The sequence below is a fragment of the Peromyscus californicus genome, unplaced genomic scaffold (assembly GCF_007827085.1).
Source record: "Peromyscus californicus insignis strain IS unplaced genomic scaffold, ASM782708v3 Scaffold_4__1_contigs__length_199733344, whole genome shotgun sequence".
Classification (NCBI taxonomy): domain Eukaryota; kingdom Metazoa; phylum Chordata; class Mammalia; order Rodentia; family Cricetidae; genus Peromyscus; species Peromyscus californicus.
Genome location: NW_026294562.1, coordinates 52,244,141 through 52,266,821, shown reverse-complemented (window position 1 = coordinate 52,266,821; position 22,681 = coordinate 52,244,141). Strand labels below are relative to the sequence as shown.

At 40.8% G+C, this 22,681-nt stretch overlaps 1 protein-coding gene across 1 annotated transcript; it reads left to right on the top strand.

The window, feature by feature from the left end:
* The first annotated feature begins 13,845 nt into the window (after positions 1-13,845).
* On the top strand, positions 13,846-17,296 carry Scgb2a2 (secretoglobin family 2A member 2). Its single transcript, XM_052760680.1, has 3 exons — positions 13,846-14,052; positions 15,645-15,835; positions 17,196-17,296. Exons 1-3 carry the CDS (start codon positions 13,995-13,997, stop codon positions 17,235-17,237), a joined length of 291 nt encoding a protein of 96 aa, XP_052616640.1. The 5' UTR covers positions 13,846-13,994; the 3' UTR covers positions 17,238-17,296.
* Positions 17,297-22,681: the final 5,385 nt, after the last annotated feature.

Here is a 22,681-nt window from a genome sequence, read left to right as displayed (position 1 = left end):
TCTTTGTGTAGGGCTGAGGCCTCATGGCCTTCTTCATGACCACTTTTATTAAATTTGTTCTTTGACAATTTCATTAATTTATATGATGCCTTCTGATTAAGCTCACCCCTATACTCTCTTGCCTCACTCTCCACCCCTGTTCTCTACAGATCCATTTCTCACATCCTTATCTCTTTGTTTTGTTTTGTGATCCACTGAGTCTAACCAGGATCACCTATGGGACCCTGAGTTTGGAGACATCCACTGGAGCTTGGTGGGTTCACTAGTGGATACATAACAACTGTCCTTTCTCCAGAATCCATCAGTACTAACAGTTTATAATGTCCCTGTGAGCCCTGCCGTGATGCATGATTAACTGTGATAGGCAGTCTTGTTCAGGTCCTATGCAGGCCACCAAACCTATTATGAGATCATGATTGAAATGGCCATGTCATGCCTAGAAGATATCATTTTCCCCTCTCCCTGTCTTCCAGCTGTCACATTCTTTCTGTCCCCTCTTCCCAATATTTCCTGCCATAAGAGGGCGATATAAATGTCCAGGTTTTCGATATGCACTCAACGGTCACTTTTTCTCAGCACCTTGAGCAGCTGCGAGTGCTTGTGTTCACCACCATTCACTGCAAAGGGAAGAAGCTTCTTCAGTCAAGGCTGGGGGTGGAATTTGTCTATGGATATGAACATATTAAATACTTAGAAGGCAATTTGGGACCAAGTTAATTTAGCTGAACAACAGTTGTGAGTTTTCCCTGTTTAAGACATCCTCAGCCATGGGGTTGTGAGTAGATTTATAATGCTAGGCATGAATTCCCTCTTGTGAAGGGAGCCTCAAATCCAATCACAGAACCGCTCCTTCCCCACCCCTAAATAGGAGAGGTGTATGTCAAAAAACAATTGTTATCTTTATCTACAGTTCTCATTTTTATGCATCTGTCTCTTCACTTAGCACTGCTGTTGTTTCAGTCTTTGTGAAGATGCGGTTTTTGGCACCTTCCCCTATCACTATTTCTTTTTGCTTTCATCCTTTGCAGACACCTTCCTTCTCTATCATGTCTCCCTGTGTCATGTGTTCGTGCCGCACCCATGACAGATGTTTTAACTAGAGCACCTGCCATTCCTATCAAAAGTCAATCGGGTACCATTCATTCCATTTCATTTGTTTAATGTATTTGTGTGTTTTCATTTATCCCACGTTGACAGAACAGAAGGGGGAAGCCCACAGAGAACAGCTTTGTAACTGAAACATTACAAACTGGTATCAGCGTCACTAACAAATCCACAAACGACCTGCCCTCAGCAATGTTTCTCTACCAATACAAAGCATTTTTTGACTTATGGGGAACAGAATTCTACAAACCAACAAGGATCTTTTCCAACAGGGAATTAAGATTAATTTAGAAATTCAGATAAAGCAGTTTTGTGGAGATGAATTGGTGAAATAATTAATGTAAAAAGGCTTTTTCTAGATATCGGTGTGCTCTCTCCCAAAATTGAAGGATCTTGGAAGGGCCATCCATAGTGAGTGAATTCTTCCTTTTATTCATTTCTACCTAGATATTCATTATTTCTTTCATTCCAATGCTCTGTACACAAGCTATTATAAGTTCTAGGATTAGACAACCATTAATTCTAACTACCATAATGATTTTTACAATGACTGAAGTGCAGCTACTGTAAAAATCACTATGGTAATTTTTGAACAAAATAAAAGTAGAAATATCACATGACTTATCTCTACCAAGCTGATGGGAACCCTAGTTAGAATGCCACAGAGATTCTTACATATCTGTGCTTACTGGGGCATTATTTACAATAACTTAGATATAGGTTCAGCTTAGATGACCATCAACAGAATTAATGGATATTAAAAACATGGTATACACATATATAGTGAAAGTTTTTACTCAGCCTTAAAAATGAATGAAAATACAAAATTTATATCAAAATCAATGAAACAGCAGGATATTGTTAAGTAAAATAAGTCAGACTCAGAAAGACAAATCTCATTTTACTTCAAATAAAGAAACCATATTTGTGTGCATGATACCATTTCATACATAGAGAGGGCACTTCTCCTTTCATGGCAAATGTATGGACACCATTTGGAATGGAAACAACAATAAGAACAATGATGTGCATTATGAAAATATCATGATGAAACCATTATTTTGTGCATTATCTAAAATTAATGAAGATTTAATTAAAGTAAAAGAAGTAAGCCATAAGAAGAAATACACAGGTGAAAAAAAGTAGCACTTTTCATCCATTTGTCCAACCAGGCACCCATCTATCAAGGAGCACATTGCTCAAGACCATCTCCAGTGATCTGCCCCCTGTATAGACTGCACGGTTTTTGTAGAGAAACAGCAGTCTTGGTCTTTGGTTTTGTTGAGCTCAGTTTCTAATGATAAAATCAAAATACTAACCTGCCCGTGACTGTGAGCTATCAGAATGGCAGTTGCTGGAATATCAATAAATACCCACAAAACCCAGTGAAACAATGGGTGATTTATTGAGTGACTGATTGATAAGGTGTAGCATCCTACAAGCAGTACAAAACATGGTTGGAGGAGGTACCACTAAAGCTGAAACTAACATAAACGAATGGAGCTGTCCATTGGAGAATCTGGAAGAGGGTTGGAGGCCACAATTTAAGGTTGGGCAGGAGAAATTGACAGGAGTGATTGAAATAGTGACAAGAAAGCCAAGTTTGGTCCCATTTAAAACAGAAGAAATACATGTTCAAGAGAGAAATGAGTTTATTCTTATTTACCTGTGAGTTCATTGTTTAATGTCAGCTTTGCTCTGATCTCTTTCTGGAACTCAGAGGGAGCAGAAGATGTGAAGAACAAAGCTTATTTAGGAAGTGACAGAAAGGAGCCCTGTGTTTACTTAGGTGTGTACTTTCATCTCCTAGTTCACAGCCAGAGTCCTTAAGTCCAAAGTCAAGTAAGGACTCAGAGTGAAATGAAACACAGTCTCTTTGTCCAAGACATAATAGGGCTCTACCTGGTGCCCCAACCATGTGGATATGCCTTGTCAGTTAAGAGGGTACTACTCCTTAAGAGGATTCTTGTTTGTTAAAACAAAACAAAACAAAACACTTGCAGAGGTCTACAAGTAAGAGGTCATGTTTTCTCTAACCTCCATGATATCTCGGGATACTTCATGATGATCTTTTTCAGAGCAGTCAAATGACAATGACCTACCCAGAAATAATGCCCCCTTTGTAAATTCAGGGGACCAAAAGCAGAATAATGATGCTGCCGATACTCTCTTCCCCCACAAAACTTTCTTTAAAATTCCAATAAGTTCTGAAACTAGAATATTTTTTTTGAGACAAGTTTCTCTGTGTAACAGCTCTGGCTGTTCTGGAATTTGTTCTGTAGACCAGGCTGACTTCGAACTCACAGAGATCCACCTGACTCGGCATCCCAAATGCTAGGATTAAAGGCGTGTGCCACCATGCCCAGCTAGAATGTTCTACATTTTTGATGTCCCACATCCTGAGACAGACCCTTATTGATCACCTTGTTGGCCAAAGCATGGTGCACTGTTCATTGTTCACAGACAGTATGCTGGATGGATTTATTATTTAGGAGAGAAAATGTAGGATAAGGAAGGGTTTTATTTCTATGGCAACTGGCTCATGAAAGAGAAGAGATGCAGTTCAACTTCCAGAATCTTACACTACTTAATAAATTTGGCAAACAAGATACATCATGTGACTTATGTGTTTTCAACATCTAAAAGTCCTTGCTACACTTAACAGGAGGAAATGTCTGAGAGATACAGTTAGATTGTTCAACATGTGACCTGTGTATTTACAGAAAAACCTACAAAAAAAAGAACATTTTGTTGTTTAATCTTCAAAGGCTCATAATTCTAAACTACAGGTATGTATCTATTGAACAACATTTGGGGTAAGATAGGCCACATTTCATTCTTATCTATTGTTATTCTGTGAGTCCGGATCCTCTCCTGTGATTCAGACCTGCAAGGACATCAACCTCATATGTACCTTTGGAGGTGTACCTCTTTCTCTGTAAAGTCCTATAAAGCTCAGAAGTGGGGAGGAGTTGGGTTAGCTCAAGACAGGAATTCCAGCAGAGACCTCTGCACACAGGCACATCTTTGCTTAGGTGTCTATCTTACGTCACTGAGGTTTTCCCGTGGCTAGGTGCATCTTTTGATCTACTGTGTTGCTCATTGTCCAATTACTGATATCACTTCCCAGTATCAGCACTTCCCCAAAGCCCTTCCATGGGAAGAACATGGTCCTCAGCTCTCCCGAAGGCATCGTCTCCAGCCTGACCCTTCTCTACAGCATAGGAGGAGCCTCTGGGTTTTTCACATCCCTCTCAAAACAGTGACTCAGCCCAAGCACCCCCCACTTTGCTTCGTCTATACCTGCTCAGTGATCCTGCATGTGACTGACAGATCTTTGACATGTGTGCGTACGGGGGCTGAAAGAAAGGGTGAAAGTGGCCGTTGTGGTTTCTCTAAGAGACTTCATCTGCTCCTGTTTGACATGGGTTTGGATAAGAGAGAGGTGGTGACCTCAGTGAGCGTCCATAGTGAGCCACAGGAACTGTACTATGGGGAAAGGCCTGCGTCCCTTCATATTTCTGAGAAGACTGAGGTGACATACACAGTCGAATAAAATCCTGGTGGGATCACACAGGGTAAGTAGCTATGGATAAAGTGCTCTTGAAGGCAGACAAGGGCAGGAGAATTTAGAAGAAGAAAATGCTTCTGAATCAGAAGATCAGTGGAGGCCTTTGCTTTTACTGTTTTCAAGAGTGTCTCCTTTTCTAGTGCAGGCTAACCCAAACTTAAATTTAAATATAGTCTACACTAGCTTCAAACTCATGTAACCTTTAATCCTCCTCCCTAAGTCCACCATGTTCTGGGATGACAGGTATAAAACACTATAGTCAGCTGTGGGGACAGAGGGCAGGTGGTTTAGGCTGAGCTGGGTTTAGAGAAGAGGGAATGTCACCATAGCTTTCTCTTTCTTCTGTAGCTTTCTCCTGACTTCCCCAAGGCCTTGTTCTCCTTCCTCTCTCCTCATGCTATTCGAGGGCACAGTCTATTTACTTTTCTTCATATACAAGAACTACAGTGAGTGCTAACTAAAAGAGAGTAGAACTGCTTTTCATGGCCTCTCTGTTTTACAAAGAATACACTAATCATAATTCCCAGTTTATTACTATATCCAATTGGAAAGTGGGTTTTCATCAAAACATTAAACTTTCAATAAGGGAGGTCTCAGATCTGACACTAAAGCCAGATGTTGCATGACTTCCTTGGTACTAACAGTACCTTTTCTGTGTTAGATGAGGACTTTGTGGTCAGGAAGGGAGGGAGTAGAGATTTCACTTATCATGATATGCTCTAACTTCATCAAAAAAAAAATCACCAAAGGTCAGAAGCCTGATTTTTGAAGCACAGCCAGGGCCATGTGCCAGCCTCTGGCTACTTCCCCATGGCACCTTTACTGAAACTGAACTTTACCCAACTTTCATGGGCCAAGTGTATGTGGTTAAACCTTTAATCCCCTCACAAAGTAATAGTTTATTTGATTTCTTGGGTGCCTACCTTGACATCTTATCCAGTTAGTCAGGATTACTCTTCCATTTTTTCTTTTTTTATTATTAAGAAATCTTCTATCCATACCCTTCCATTTCAACGACAACTCTTTTCTGTGAGCCATAAGGGAGCCATAGGTGGCAGCCTTCCCTGTTACAGTTGTTCAAAGATGGGGAGGCCAGGGAACTGATATCAAGTTCTCCCTCCAGCAGAGCAGTGAATCTCAGTCAGGAGAAATTTGCTCCCCACATCCCCCCAAGCCCTGTAGACACTGTCTGGAGATGTAGTATTGTTAGAACTAGATGATGGTTGACGCCGTTGGTATCAAGCGTGTAGAAGCCTGCTACACTTCCTACCTACATAAGACTATCTCAAGCATCATTAGTTTCAGTTAAGAAAACTTGTGTTAGAGAAATTATCTCAAGTACAGACACTGGTAACAACTGATGACTAGTGTGGGTACAGATCTTTCACTCAGGCAACCGAGTCCTCAGTTTGTAAGGTGACCAAAGCAACGTGAGCACATTCACCCTCTAGTGTGTAAGGCTCAGGCTCATATCTAGGCCTTTTACCTTGGCTTCTTTGCATGCCACGACTCTTTCCTTCCTCCAACTTCAACTCCGTTCTTTTAATCCTTCATGTCCAAAATTTTGCCCCTCTGAATTTTTATAGGTCTTAATCAATCTCTCTTTCCTTCAGCCTAGCTTTGTATTTGATAGTCTTTTTTTTTCATTTATTTTTCACAATAAACAATTTATTTATCACTTTTAATTAAAACATAAATAATTTTTCCCTCTCTCTCCTCCATCCTAACCCTTCCATTCACTGCCCCTTGTTTTTCCCTCCCAAATCCAATGGGGCTGGAGACAGTCTTTGTGTGTAGCACATTATGACCTGAACTCACAATCGCCTACCTCAGTCTTCTTTGTATTCAGTCACATTCTGAACCAACTGTCCTTCCTCTTTGTACTTCGAAGTCTTTTCGGACAAGAATTACTTTCAGTTTTTTAAATTAGTTAATTAGTTAATTAATTAATTAATTAATTAATTAATTATGCAATGTCCTGCCTGTATGTATGTCTGCCGGCCAGAAGAGGGCATTATAGGTGGTTGTGAGCTACCATGTGGTTGCTGGAATTGAACTCAGGTCCTCTGGAAGAGCAGCCAGTGCTCTTAACCTCTGAGCCATCTCTCCAGCCCCGACTTTCAGTTTTAACTAATTTTTATTTTAATATACAACATGGTGAACTGCATTGGGGTATTTTTATGCATATTTGTTCTTATTAACCTACTCTCCATGCTGTTATATATTTATCCAGTTTTGGTATTTGGCTAATACTCGCTTCAGAGACTGTTTTGTTATGTTTCTCCCTATTCCTGTCTAATTGTATTAATTTGGATAATCTCTCTTCTTCTTTCTTTAGTTTGACTAGGGATTTGTCAATCTTCCTTAGTTTCTCATCAACTCTGATTAGTCTACACAGCCTTTTCTTTTCTATTTCATTACATCCACCTCAGCTTCTACTATTTCTTGCTTTCTACTGGGTTGGCTTCTTATTTTCCTGAGCTTTAAGTCATATAATAGATTATTTATTTGAGAGCCTGCTGAGATTTTACTGTGATAATTTATAGCTATAAACTTTCCTCCCCAGACTATGTTGGACATATACCAGAGGATCTGATGGGCAGGGCTGTGATCTACATTTGTTTCTAAGACTTTTTAATTTTTTTATTTAAGAATTTTTTTATTCATTTTATATGACTTTTTAAATTTCTGTCATGATTTCTTCAATGATTTGTTGTTGTTCATCCAAAAGTGTTCAGGGCTGGCACAGTAGCTCAGGAGGTTGACCTCTTGGCCTCCATTTGATCCCCAGAATCCACATAAAAGTGAAAGAAGAGAATTGATTCCACAAAGTTATTCTCTGACCTCTACATATGTGTGCTGTGGCATGCATGTACCATGGCACAATTGTGCCCACCTCCCCAAACATTAATAAATAATAACTTGAAGAACGATTGGCAGTTGATGGTTGCTGGAGAAAGGAAAGTTACTTTTTTTTTTTTAAGTGATGTGGGCCTTAGTAGATTGCCTAGGCCCAGTGGGTGGCCCCAGGCCCATGTGCATATGTTCAGCACTGATTGGACTCAGAAGGAAGGAAAAGAAGAAGGAAGAGAGGGAGGGAGGAGGGAGGAAGAAGAAAGGAAGTAAAGGAAATTGGGAAGGAAGTGAGATCCAAGGGTCTTGGGGGCATTTAGAAGGGTGGAGTGGTGTTTGTATATGATCAGCATACACCACCAGCCAACAGTGCAGCCAGGACCTTAACACAGGCAGTTTGACTCTGAGTCCTCACGCATGCCTCATTGGTTAACACACCTTGCAGAAAAAGGGTTTAAGAACACTCAGAAAGGTGGCCAAGCAGACTTTACACATCTGTCAGCTGAAGTCCCCTCTCTCAGACCCTCCCCTTCCAGTTCTTTTCAAGTAACCTATGAAGGCTTTCTCACTTCCTGGGTTTTCTGAAACTTTCCCTACATTTCTCTGCTCAGAGTCTCTACTGAGGCTTGCTGAGGTGACTAAAGTCTGACACCCAACACTTTAGAGAGTGAAACAGTAGGGTTGTCCTGAGTTCAAAGTCACCCTATGTCACATAGTGAGGCACTGTCAGAGCAAGCAAGCAAATAGACAAACAAGCCTGTCATAGTCCTTGGAGTCAGAAAATGTCTATTCTTTCAAAGAAAGCTCCTGCTCACTCCTGTGTCTTCCCAGAAACTTTTATTCACACCTGACTTTTCCCTGTCCAATCAGGCTCATACGGTACTGCATGTGTCTCTATGCAGACGTCTCTGAAGCTTAAAAAGACTCAAGTCTCATCATTGAGTTAGCTGAAATATAAAGCACAGTGTGTGTATTGGGGTGGGAGACATTTCTTGTGTCATGAGCCTAACACTGAGGCTGAATGCACTCTTTCTCCAACCCCATGTCAGAAGGGAAAAGCTAACCCTTTCTGAGAGGATTCTCACATTCTTTCAAATTCATCCCAAGCCCTGGTGCCTATATGAATTCACACAAATGGGAGACTCAAACCATCTGTAAGATAATACAACAGGAATAACCCTGAGGACGTGTGTATGGCTGTCAGGCTGGATCTCTGAGTTAAAGAGGGACATGATAGACATGGAGCTTCTTCCTGTTTTGTGTAACTGGGCTGGCTTGGGTTGAATAACTTACAGATTGGAGACCTGGGCCTTTAGATACCAAAGGATGGCCAATGTTGAATATGATAGAGATGGTCTAAACAATGAACCCCATAGCTAAGAAACACACATGCCAGGATTGATATGAACACAAAGATGGTCTCTATGACTTCAACAATGGACATCTTAATGTCATTCAAGAGTATCAATGTCCAGATGTATCTCCTGAAATATCTGGTCTGAGTAAGAACCCATAGCCTGGTTTGTGAACTCTATATCTGTCTAATGAAGAAGTTCATCCACAAAGGCATATATGAGGAAGATCTATGATGCCTGGTAGGTAAGTGTGGACCGGGCTTACAGGACCACAGAACAAGATGCAGTAATAAAATGTGTTTTATCATGATCCCAAATACTGTGAAGCAGATACATATCTGGAACTTATAATCAGAAAACCTGAAGATATCATTTAAGCATGATAATACTTTCTTTTATATGCATGTATGTTTTGACACTGAATGAATCATTGGGAAAAAATGTCTCACACACAATATTACTTCCTTCTATTAAGCATGGCTAGGACTGCTATGTGCCCAAAATGTTTATGTCTCAAGTCTTACAGGGACCAATAGTCATATAAATATGATTGTCCCTCATCAAATATTTTATTTATCTCTCAAAACACAAACTCATGCAATGTACAACCTAGAAACAATTTAAAGAGTACAGTGCTTTAGACTAGGCTGAGATCCATAAATATTTGTCCCAGAGAGTGGGACATTGAAGGATGCTAGAATTCTCCAAACTCTGAACTGTTGGGAAGTTTGAACAGAGTCACCTTTGGAAAGGGAGACCTATCAACAGCACTATTGTGTTGAGCCATTTGGCTTCACAAATTTTCAAATGAGTCTTTTATGGGTTGAATCGTTGATATTTGGCTTTTCACATAAAAATCTGCATCAAGTGTCCTGAGAAAACATTCAGGTTAAAGAAAAGATGGTCTCTACTTTGTAGACAGCTGTGTCTCATATGAAGAATTTTACATATGAGTGAGGAACATTTTAAGGGGTCTTATTTCATCTGGAAACAAGACAGGTCCACTGGAAAGGACTTGGGAAACAGGAACAGCCCAGTTACGGATTGGGCAAAGAGACAATATTACATATCACTGTCACTTGACTTTGGATTGGATGACCCTGGCCAAGGACAATGAGATAAAAGTACACACATAAGGGCCGGGCGGTGGTGGCGCACGCCTTTAATCCCAGCACTCGGGAGGCAGAGCCAGGCGGATCTCTGTGAGTTCGAGGCCAGCCTGGGCTACCAAGTGAGTCCCAGGAAAGGCGCAAAGCTACACAGAGAAACCCTGTCTCGAAAAACCAAAAAAAAAAAAAAAAAGTACACACATAAGGATGCATGCCTACACTTAATGTGCTTAGATAAATCAATTTCATTTTTGGCTTTTGCTCCTGCTTAACGATGGGAACACAATGTCACAAATGATTATGACATTAAATAAAACATTCATAGGTCATTAAGAATGGGTTTTCTCGCCGGGCGGTGGTGGCGCACGCCTTTAATCCCAGCACTCGGGAGGCAGAGTTCGAGGCCAGCCTGGTCTCCAAAGCGAGTCCCAGGAAAGGTGCAAAGCTATACAGAGAAACCCTGTCTCGAAAAACCAAAAAAAAAAAAAAAAGAATGGGTTTTCTCTTTCTGGCTCACATACACATTTTTTCCTTCTTTTTTTATACTGGAACCAATTTTGTTTTTCTTCTCACTGTGTCACTACCTCAATGTGACACATTCAGGTGTCACTATCCACATACATCCTTTCTTACTATTGGTTTCAAAATCCCTACCTCCTCCACCATTTTGGATATTAGCAAGTGACATTTTTCCTTTAAGTATATTCTATCCTATCCCCTCCGTCTAGAAGCCATTCCCAAATTTGTTCCACAGTATCACTATCCACTTTTTCAAGACAACAGTACCTTCTCCAAAATGCTGCCCTGTGCTCTGTACAGGATACTGTCCTCAATCCATGGTGCCACTGTTCCTGTTGATAAAGTATTGTTCTTCCCACACATAACTCTCTCTGAAATCTTACATTTATTGGTAGGGTTATATAGACTCTCAAATTAAAAAGTGACCTACACAAAACCTGGACCAAAGCATTCTTCAAACTCAGTGTGCATTCAACACAGGTTGCAGTGCATAGGCGATGTCCCTTAAATATGTCTTCCACAACAGACAGATGTATATTTTGATGTATGGATGAAAACTCCTACTTGATGTTTTTTCGGAATATTTCTTCTTGTGATAGCCTGCTTCTTTTTATGTAACCTGAATTTTTAGGTGATTACAAAACAATGAATTTCATTATGACCTTTCACATACATGCATCATTTTACTTTGGTCATTTGGTCCCATCAATACCCTCCTTTCCCTTCCTCACCACAAATAGTTCCTCCTCTACTTTCATGTCATACAAATTACATACATACATACATACATACATACATACATACATACATAGTGTATATATTATAGAAATCATGATATTTGTATTTCTGAGTTCAACTATTTTGTTTAACTTGATAATATCCTGGCCCATTTATTTCCATGTAAGTGACATAATTCCATTCTCCTTTGAATAAAACTCCATTATGTATACATACCATATTTTATTTGTCTAGTTATCTTCTGATGGACAGCTCAGCTGCTTCTATAGCTTGGCTATTTTGACTAATACTATAATAATTATGGATGTGCATGCCATTCCATTATATATCCAAGTGATCTAGCTGGATTTCATAGTAATTGTTTTGTTTTTGTTTTTGTTTTTTTTTTAGTTTGAGGGACTGTCATACTAATGTCCATAGTTTCAGCACTGGAAAACTCCCACAAATTAGTGGTTGTTTAGGTAATGTGGAAAGGTTATTTACATGCTGTATCTGCTGTCCTGATAAAACTTCAGCAGAGTTTTATCTATACTCACTTTACCATAGATAAAAGGAAGCTCAGAGAGCCATGATAGCTGCTCTAGAGTAAGTCATGAGCAGATGTTGTCCCCAGGATCTGAAGTCACATCTGCATGAGTCACGCAGTCACTCACCATACACCCATCATTCCTCCCTCCCATAAAGCAACAAGGAGCCCTAATAGTTGACAGTGTCCTCTGATTCAGGAAAAGTGACACCCTAAACTTTTAATACAGAGGGAAAACTATGTTTAGCTGTCTGGAATGAACAATGAATGTTAATGTAATGAAATGACTTTTCATATGACTCTTCAGTAAGGATCAAAAGGCAATAACCTTCCTCTGGAATTCAAAGAAGAGGGTCAACAGGAAAACCTGGAAAAAGGGTATGTAGTTGTGCACTGATCCTAGCTACTGGAACCATCAAAAACAGGTGTAAACAAAATGAAGCTGCTTAAAATTGAAAATAATGGGATGGTCAAGCTGGAACAGGGATGGAGTGGGGAAGCAATGAAAGAGATACCGTGATAGAAGAAGATATCATGGGGATAGAGAGAAACCCGGTGATAGGGAAGTTGCCAGAATTCCCCAAGGATGACCCCAGCTTGGACTACTAGAAATAGTGGAGAGGGTGCCTGAACTGAACTAGCTTACCCCAGTGATCAGATCGGTGAATACCCTAACTGTCATTGCAGAGCTTTTCTCCAATGACTGATGGAAGCAGATGCAGAGATCCACAGCCAATCACTAGACAGAGTTCCAGGAGTCCAGTCAAAGAGAGAGAAGAGGGATTCTATGAGCAAGTGCATCAGGATCATGATGGGGAAACCTGAAGAGACAATGAAACCAAACTAGTGGGAACTCATGCAAGTTGGATCAATGGCTGTGGAGCCTGCATGGGACTGGACTAGGCCCTCTGCATGGCGAGACAATTGTGTAGCTTGATCTGCTTTGGGGGCTCCCCTGGCAGTAGAATCAGAATCCATCCCTGGTGCATGAGTGGGCTTTTTGGAGCCCACTACCTGTGATGTGACACCTCATGAAGCCTTGAGGCAGCCGGAAGGGCTTGGACTTGCCTCTACTAGATGTGCCTCCCTATGGGAGGCCTTGCCTTCTTAGGGTGGGGGTTGGGGGGTAAGGGGTGGGTTGGGAGGGGGAGGCTAGGGGGTGGGAGAAGGAAAGAGGGGGATTTTGGAAGCATGCAAGTATATTTAAAATATGTTCTCCATACTGTAGAATATCAGATAACTATTAAAACCACAGCCATGAGTATGTAGATAATAAAAATGTTTATAGAATAAAAATTGATGACAAAAATTAAAAAAATAAAATAAGTAAAATAAAACTTCAAGTAGAGCTAGGCTGGGCCTCCTAATCCCACCGCGCAGGAGGCAGAGGCAGGCAGGTCTCTATGAGTTGGAGACTATCACGGTCTACATCAGTGGTGTTGTGGGAATTCATTCCATTCAACCAATGGCTTTTGGGGTATTTGACTCTGTGGTCCTGGTCTTGTCTGTGTATGTGATCGCTGAGGAGGAGGAGAGAGGGGTCGATTTCTCTTGGGGTGAGGAGACAGGGTCAGGCAGCGGAAAGCGGCTTGCAGTTGGTCACCACTGACCTTGAGGAGAACGGGAGCTGGATCAGCAGCGGGTCCGCAGCTCGTCTACCCTGCTTTGAATTAGTGAGTCTGCCTCCCCATCACACCCTTGAGTAAATTTATATTATATATATGGAAAATAAAGGTTAAAGAAAAAGAAAAGGACATAAATGAAGAAAGATGAAGGAGAAAAAAGAAAGAATGGATGAGAAGATGAAGAAGAAGAAGACAAGCTGAAGAGGGAAAATGAAGGAGAGGGGGGTATAAAGGAGGAAGAGAATATCTTTTTAAAAATCAAACTATAGTGCTGCAATCTGCATTAATTTTGGAAGCTCTTCTGGAAAGTTACCTACTGTCATACGTCATACTTTAATTCTCAGAGTCTGGTTCTCACTAATTTGTTTTCTTGTCTTATACAAACAAATCATAGGCTTCCTTGACTCTGCTTCCTGTTCTCTCATGTTGTCTGGTACAGTGCCACGCTGCTCCTATGACTTGGCGTTCTTATTTCCTGCATGACACTGAGGTGGCTGCCCAAGAAATAAATAGAGGAGTGCTGAGGTCTCAACTCCAGAAAGTTCCCTGATCTCCATCTCGTATCAAAGACCAACCCACAAGGGCTGCCTCAACATGAAGCTGGTAGTGGTCTTCATGCTGGCCGCCATCCCCGTTTGCTGCTATGCCGGTGGTGAGTTCTGTGGAAGGGTGGGCTGCTTTTGGACCACACATTGTTTCTGTTCTACAGGAAGAAGTCCTAGTGCCTGAGCCCCAGCACGAGTCAACAGTGGTACAAAGTGTCTCATGCAATAGCCCTAAAACTCAACACTAATTCAGACAATCAAAGAGGTACCACTGATGTGGGTTTGGTCCCAGTGCTGGAGCCTCATGTGATGTATCATTACCATGCAGGAGGGCCCAGGGTGATAACAGTTCTCCTGAGATCCATGGCAGGTCTTGGATTTGGATATGAGATATTTTACAGGAAATGGGGAGGTTATAAATGACACTGGACCTAAATGGGTGTCCTGAAATTGTACTCATGAATCTCTTTAACTGTGGAAGGAGTTACTTCTCAAATTGCACCGTGTGACCTAGGAGCAAACAGTTTGTGAGCCACAAAACAGACGTGTGAAAGGTTGTTCTGACCCCTTTATGTCGGGCCATTTACTTCCTAGTCCTGCTGGTGGGGAGGACAGTTCATATTCTCCAAGTCCACTTGAAGTAACGACCGAAGTAAAGCTTTGTCCCTGAGAATGTAGTCAGTACAAACATGTCACACGTGTAATAGGCTTTGTATAATTTGCATTGTTTATGTTTCTACTTCACTTATCTGAGAGGTTGGTGCAACATGACAAGAAAGTGGAGTTCTCAGTTAACTTGATAGTAAAATCAGGGTTAGCCTTAGGCTAACCTAGTTCATTTGAATCTACCTAGTTCATAAAACTAGTTCATTTGAATCTACTTCCTCACTCTTTCTCTTCCACTGGGTGACCAAATGACATCACTTCAAGTGCAAACAGTTATATTTTATGATACTTTTTGATGCAGATGACAGAGTTAATGGTGCCAATGGATAATATTCTGGATGCAATATTTATAAACTTTTAAAATACTTCACGGGGTTCACAAAATAGCACTGAGTGAGATAGATCATGGCTAGAAAAAAGAAAGACAACTCTTCACTGTGTCCCATCAGAATAAAGCTTCTCATTTCTTGCGTGTCATCGCTGGCAAAGGTTGTGTGAAGTTTGACTTCCCTTGTTGGCTTGTTAGAGGCAAGATTTCAGGACCTAAAGGAATCTTGCAGTCTGCATCCATTTTCTGCATGGGGTCACTTCAAGTACTAGAGTTTCTGTTTAAGTGGCTTTGTGATGCAGATGCTAGAGTTAACAGAGCAAAGTGGATATTCTAGATGTGATAGTTAGAAGACGTTTGAACATATTCCACGATGTTCTTGAAATAGTGACAAAATGCGGCAGGCTTTGACGAGACCAAGACCCAAACGCTTCCCTTGCCCAGCACATCGGCCTGCCGTCTCTTCAGTGTCCTTGTCAGTGAAGGCTGTGTGGGGTTTGGCTTCTTTGTGCTGGTGCTGGGATGTCAGGGGCAGTTGGCGGTTTCTAAGTGGAATCTCACAGCCTGCATTTTCTGTCCCAGATTTGGCAGTGCCCCATGACCTTTGCTAATCTGTGTTGCCACTTGTACTCAAGAACATGATTGTCATGAGAGGTAACCCCTACTGAGTTCAAACCTCCATCGATGAATGCCATGTCTTTCCAGGTTCTTCTGGCTGCAGCATGATGGATAATATTATTGAAAGTACACTTGACCCATCTGTTTCTGTGGATGATTATCATGCCACCATAGAAGAAGCCGTAAGTCTTCCTTACAATAAAGATGCTGTGACCAAGTTCAAACAATGTTTCCTGGACCAGAATGAAGAGACTCTGAAAAATGTGCACACGATGGTGGTAATTATTGATTTTCCCCCTTTTTGCATTATATAACTATATATATTTCCACTAATGAGGAAAAACCAGGTTCCAACTTTGTGACTAATAAGGTCAAAGCAAAACATATCTATGTACAATTTTTGAATGATATAGCTTGATTTAGTGGTGACATTTTATTCAAGAAAGCCATTGAAAGACACAGTTGATATTCCATCTTATTTTGAAGACTTTAAAATAATGAAAGAAAAACAAAAATGAAGGAGCTCACCAAGAGATCACTCTCTTATCCATTACTTCCAAGTCACACAAATACAGGTGCAGACACACACGCACACACACACGAACACACACACACACACGTGCACACATACATAAGCACACCATGACACAGAGAAACACCTCAAATTTTTAGTCAGAGAAAAATACACTTGATTCTCAGGAAGTCCTGCTTTGTGTTGGTGATCATGGACCCTTTCATTTGGCAGCAATAAAGAACAAGTGGAGAAGACCAGAGTTTTAAGAACATCATGACTAATGGTCTCTTTAAAAAAAAAACAAAAACAAAAACAAGTCAGCCAGATGGTGGTGGTGCAGGCCTTTAATCCCAGCACTCAGGAGGCAGAGGCAGGTGGATCTCTGTGAGTTCAAGGCCAGCCTGGTCTACAGAGGAAGTTCCAGGACAGGCACCAAAATTACACAGAGAAACCCTGTCTCGAACAATCAAAAAGAAGAAACAACAACAACAACAAGTCAATGGAATAATATGTAATCTTTTCAAGTATAAACATAAAGCTCCAAAAATTTATCTAAAGTGTCCCTGTTCCCTTTTAAGCATCCCACGTGTGCCAAATCTTAGGAATATGTCCAGTTTTAACTAAAACCACAGTAATACATGGGGCCTAACAGTACTGTTATCGGCTTTCTACTTGGTTCTAATATATCCCATTTTTTTAGATCATTGAGGAATTTTTCAAAGTCACCCTCTTTCTCTTAAATCAGTTGTGCAAGTGTTGAGAGAACACTAGCAGAGCAGTTCAAATTAAGGGTCATCAACCACCTTCAACCACAGGCACCTCTAGCTTCAGAATGGATAGAGTGAGTTCCCATGGCAACAGCTCAGGGAATTTGGAAATCCGAGGGGAGAGGTAATCAAGGGGGAGTCTTAGGAGAAAGATCCCAAAACTGTTGGTCTCATGACTCCTTGTCTCTTAAACATGTACCTAGCCAGATTTTTCTCCTGGAACTTTCTGAAATATTGAATAGTAATTGAAAATATTGAAAAATAATAACAAAAAAAACAAGAAAATCTTTTTCTTTTCAATATTGGGCTCTAAAGTCAAAGTTCAAAATCTGAGGCACTTCCTCATTTGTTTTTCAGGAAGCAATATATGAGAGTGAAGACTGCCCAGAGGAGGCCTGAACGCCTTGAGATCTTTGGCTCACAGGACTGATGGTCACAGGCCAGCAGCTGATATCACAAACCGTAACCTTTCTTTCTTGATTTTATCTTTCTTCCTATAAAGTGCAAGACAATTGTTGGAATCTCAAAGGCATTTCTTTCTACTTCATTAAATTAATTGCAAATACCAATTCTCCTTTTTGTGATCTTTTAAAACTGGGGGGCTGAAGAGGCCTGCTACCCTCTACTCTAGGACACACACCCTCAGCTGCCTCCCACACAATCTTGAAGTGAGACGAAGAAAGGAAAGTGTCTCTTCCTTGCCAGGCCTGAGTCCCCTCTCTGGAGAAGGGCTCTGTTTAGCATCCTTGTGATTATACTGCTGGGGGCTCTGAGACTGGGGTGTGCTCTCAGCCCTGCTGCCTCTAGGGCTTTGTGTCTACAAGAATTAGGAAATAAAGTTGCTTCCACATATGCCACTCAATCAAGAGAGCTCAGCATGTAAATAGGTTCAGGGAAAGAAATCATAGGATCGTCTCATATGAGGAGAAGGGCTTTGACCAACTACAAAGGGTTTTTTGTTTGTTTGTTTGGTTGGTTTTCGGTTTTTTGGGGGGATTTTGTTTTGTTTTTAAGATACTTTCCTTAATGTCAAAACGTCCTGCTGAAGACAGCAATCAAAGGAAATGGCAAACATAATAAATGTTTCTTAGGTCAAACTTAATTCAAAACAACAACAACAACAACAACAGAATTCTGACACAAGAAAAGTAAAACATTTCCTTTAATAATAAGGAAAGAGAGAAGTGTGTCTATGTGCTAAGAGCTGTTCACTGGGGTGCCTGTGGTGTCAGAGTGTAAGAAATGTCTCCCACAGGCTTGAGCATTTGAGCACTTGGTCCCCAGTTTGTGGAGATGTTTGTGAAGGCTACGGAAACTTAAAGACAGTGGTGCTCCAGCTTCCTAAGGCGGTGACCCTTTAATACAATTCCTCATGTGTAGTGATCCCCAACCACAAAATTATTTTCATTACTACTTCATATCTATCATTTTGCTGCTGTTATGAGCTGTAATGTAAATATCTGGTATGCAGGGTATGTGATGTGTGATCCCTGTGAGTGGGGTTGGGACCCAGAAGTTGAGAACCACTGCTTTAGACGGTGATGTGTTGCTGGGAGAAAGACATCCTTCCCAGAGGCTTTGAAGTTTTAAAGCTTGGTCCCACATCATGTTTCCCTTCTCTGCTCCATGTGTGTGGATGAACATGTGCCCAGTCGGCTTCCTGTCCCTGCTCCATGCCTGTGGATGAACATGTGTCCAGTCGGCTTCCTGTCCCTGCTCCATGCCTGTGGATGAACATGTTCCTGTGCCTGCTCTATGTGTGTGGATGAACATGTGCCCAGTCAGCTTCCTGTCCCTGCTCCATGTGTGTGGATGAACATGTTCCTGTCCCTGCTCCATGCATGTGGATGAACATGTGCCCAGTCAGCTTCCTGTCCCTGCTGCTGTGTCGTCCTTGCCTGTTAACATCTCTTCCCTGCCCTGATGACTCTGTCACTCTGAACTTTAAACCAGAATAAACCCATTCCTCCCTAACCTGCTTCTTGTCAGAGAACTTTATCACAGCAACCAAAAACTAACTACTAGAGTTGCCTGAATTTTCAGTTAAGAAAAGCAGCATAGAAAGAAATATGCTACAGATAACAGAGGAAGAAATCAAGTTATCCCTGTCTGAAGATGATAATTAAAACAGACTCTACCAGAAAACTCTTGGATCAAAGACACTCTATTAGGAAAGTATTAGAATGTGAGACAGAACATAAAAAAAAAAAACCCGGGCTGGAGAGATGGCTTGGTGGTTAAGAGCACTGACTACTCTTACAGAAGATCCAGGTTCGATTCCCAGCACCCACATGGTGGCTCAAACCATCTGTAACTCGGGTTCCAGAGGATCTGACCTCTAAGGGCCCCAGACAGGCACCTGTTGCACATACGTACATGCAGACAAAACATTTGTGTACATAAAATAAATAAACCTAAAAAAAATATTAAAAAAAAAAAACCAGCAGCATCTCCATGCACCCGTAAGGAACACACTGAGAGGGAATTTAAGAATGCAGTGCCATTCAAAACAAATATCTACAAATGTGCCTGTCCTATATTCATTTCTAGTTGTGTGATAAAATATCCTGACCAAAAAAAACCTAAAGGAGGAAAAGTTTATTTTACCTCACATTTCTGAGTTATAACCCATAACTGTGGTGTAGTCACAGTTACAGGAGCTTGGAGCAGTTGGTTACACCACACCATAGTCCTGAGCAGAAAGTAACAAAGGCATATCCTCTCACTGCTCATCTGGTTGTCCTCAGGCTGATTTCTCACTCATGCAGTTCAGGGCTCTCTGCCAAGGAAAGGGTGCTGCCTATAGTGTCTGGGACTTCCCACATCTATTCACCTCATTAAGACAGCCTCCCACAGACGTGCACACAGGACCAGCCAACGTAGACAAGACCTCACTGAAACTATCTCTAGGTGAGTGTAGACTGTGTCAATGCGACAGTCAGCTAAACAAAGAGGTGTAAGACTCCCACAATGAAACCTTCACAACTTTGAGGGAAGAAAATGGATAAGACATTAGAAGTTAGGAAAAATACCTATTCTCATGAATCAGCAAAATAAATATTGTTAAAATATTCATATTACTGAAAAAGGCTACACATTCAATGAAATTACCAACAAGACTCCAAAAAGTAATCTTTAGGGAAATAGAAAAAAAAAAAAACAACCAAATTTGAATGGAAATGTAAAAGCCCCTGATTATCCTAAACAACCCATAGCAAAAAGAACAGTACTAAAGGTGTCGTGATATCTTATTTCCAATTGAACTTCTGAGCTATGGTAGGCACTGAAACCAGCATGGCATTGGTATGAAAAGAGATCTAAGCAATGGAATATATTAGAAGAGTCAAAGATAAAACATTCATCTACAGCCACACAACTATTGTGTCAAAATACGTAACAGAGGGAAAAAAATTAATAAATTTGGGCTCAAAAAATTGCAATGTGTGTAGAACACAAAACAAGATAAATAATCCACATCCTCCCAAAAATCATTTCAAAATACAACAAAGACCATAACATAAGTCCTGAAATAGAAACTAGTAACAGGAAAACAGAGAGGAAATAGTGACCAGGTATAGGCCAGGACAGCTCAGGAAGTTAGACCAAAACTGACAGATGGAATGACTTGAAATTTTAAAAGTGCAGAAAGGAAAAAATGTCAAAGAGAATAGAAGACCGATAGAATGAGAAACCCCCTCTGCCACTTATTCATCTGACCAGGTATTCATTTCAGAACACATAAAGACATCGACAGACAATACATTGTTTCCACCCTCTCTGCCAGGATGTCCCCTGAGCCTGGGAGGGGATGAAATGGGTATCATATTGAGGGCTAAGTGTCTGTCATCACGTTATAGATTCTGTATTAACTACTGTTGCAAACAGTTCTCTGATGAAGGCTGAGTGCAGTATTATCTACGGCATAAATATGCACATTTAGAAGATAGTTTGACAACATGACCAGTTAGAAAAACAACAAGAGTAGACACCTCCCCAGGCAGAAAAAAAAAAAAAAGTCTTCCACGAAGAATCAGCTAGATGTGGTTATGGGTTAGCCTCTAGCCAATCTTTGCTATTTGCACCAGCAGGACTCACCAGTATCTGCCAAGGATGTGCTGTTGCATTCTGGGCAGAGTAACCATATGGCTTTTTCATACACTCTTTGATGATTCTGTTTTTTTTTTCATTCTTTGTGTATTTTAAATATTAATCCTCTGTCAGATGTATGGCTGACAAAGCATCTTTCATCTCACTCCAGTCAGAACAGTTAAGATCAACAAGACAACTGACAACAAATGCTGGTAATGTTGTGGGGGAAAGAGGAACCCTCATTCATTGGTGGGAATGCAATTTGGTGCTGCCACACTGGAAATCAGTATGAAGAATCCTGAAAAAAACTATATGACCCAGCTATACCACTCTTGGACATATGCCCAAAGGACTCACATATTACTCCATAGATATTTGCTCCACAGATAGTTGCTCAACATGTTCATAGCTACCCTATTCAGAGTAGCCAGGAAATGTCCTTCAACAGATGAATGGATAATGAAAATGTGGTACATGTACACAATGGGATGTTATTCAACTAAATAAAAGTGAAAGCATGAATTTTGCAGGTAATGGATGAACCTCGAAAAGATTATATTGAGTAAGGTAACCCAGGCCCAGAAAGACAGATGCTTCCAGTTCTCTCTTGTTTGTGGTTCCTCCCTTCAAGTCTTCAGATATAAGTGTAGCTACCACTCCTCATCAAAGAAGCTTCTCTTTACAGCAGATGGAGACCATCACAGAAAACCACACCTGGACACATGCACAGATCAACTGATCATGGGGGAGCCCAGCCCCCATGGACACATCTACATAACTCCTGCATCTATGGCTCAGAAACATTTCGAAAGAGGGAGCAGAAAGAGTTTACAAAAGAGTTGGAATTGAGGGGAATGGGCTGTGAAACAGACTCTCCTAAGGAATGGCTGCATAAACAAAGCCAGAACAATGGCAATATCAATGGACACGTTAACAGGTAAGGGAGAAAAATCTATGATGTTCCCTCATTGAGACATAGAACTACATGCAACTACTGACTGCTGGGAAGGGAGGAGAATTAGCTACCTTTCCCAGGGATGAGCTCCCTTATGGGTTACCCAATACAAAGTGGTCAGCCCTGAAACCATACACACAGAAACAACAAAACCAGACTTGCTCAGCAAAGTAAAAGTTAGCGGCCTAGATGTCATCTGGATTTAGTTGGGTCTGATTGCTTCCTTTACCAAACTTCAAAACTTTAATGGAATTTGCTACCTAATCAAACTTAGAATTAAAAACAAGTAATATAATTAGAGTATTTACTACAAAACAACCAATTCTGCTTCCTGGAAATCACACTGTCATTTAATAAATCTACCTTTCCCAGGGATGAGCTCCCTTATGGTTACCCAATACAAAGTGGTCAGCCCTGAAACCATACACACAGAAACAACAAAACCAGACTTGCTCAGCAAAGTAAAAGTTAGCGGCCTAGATGTCATCTGGATTTAGTTGGGTCTGATTGCTTCCTTTACCAAACTTCAAAACTTTAATGGAATTTGCTACCTAATCAAACTTAGAATTAAAAACAAGTAATATAATTAGAGTATTTACTACAAAACAACCAATTCTGCTTCCTGGAAATCACACTGTCATTTATTAAGTATTTCATATATGCTATTACTGTATGAGAAATGAACAAGGCGCTTCATGGAGCTTCAAGGAGCATGAAGAAGAAGGAAATGGCAAGGGATGAAGGTCTTGAAAAATGTCGAGAAAGAAATGCTGAGGAAGAGTCACTGTGGCCTAGGAAC

Coding starts and splice junctions, on each gene's coding strand:
- Scgb2a2 (XM_052760680.1), top strand. CDS start 13,995: ATGAAGCTGGTAGTGGTCTTCATGCTGGCCGCCATCCCCGTTTGCTGC. Junction 14,053..15,644: donor CGTTTGCTGCTATGCCGGTG/GTGAGTTCTGTG, acceptor ATGTCTTTCCAG/GTTCTTCTGGCTGCAGCATG. Junction 15,836..17,195: donor AAAATGTGCACACGATGGTG/GTAATTATTGAT, acceptor TTTGTTTTTCAG/GAAGCAATATATGAGAGTGA.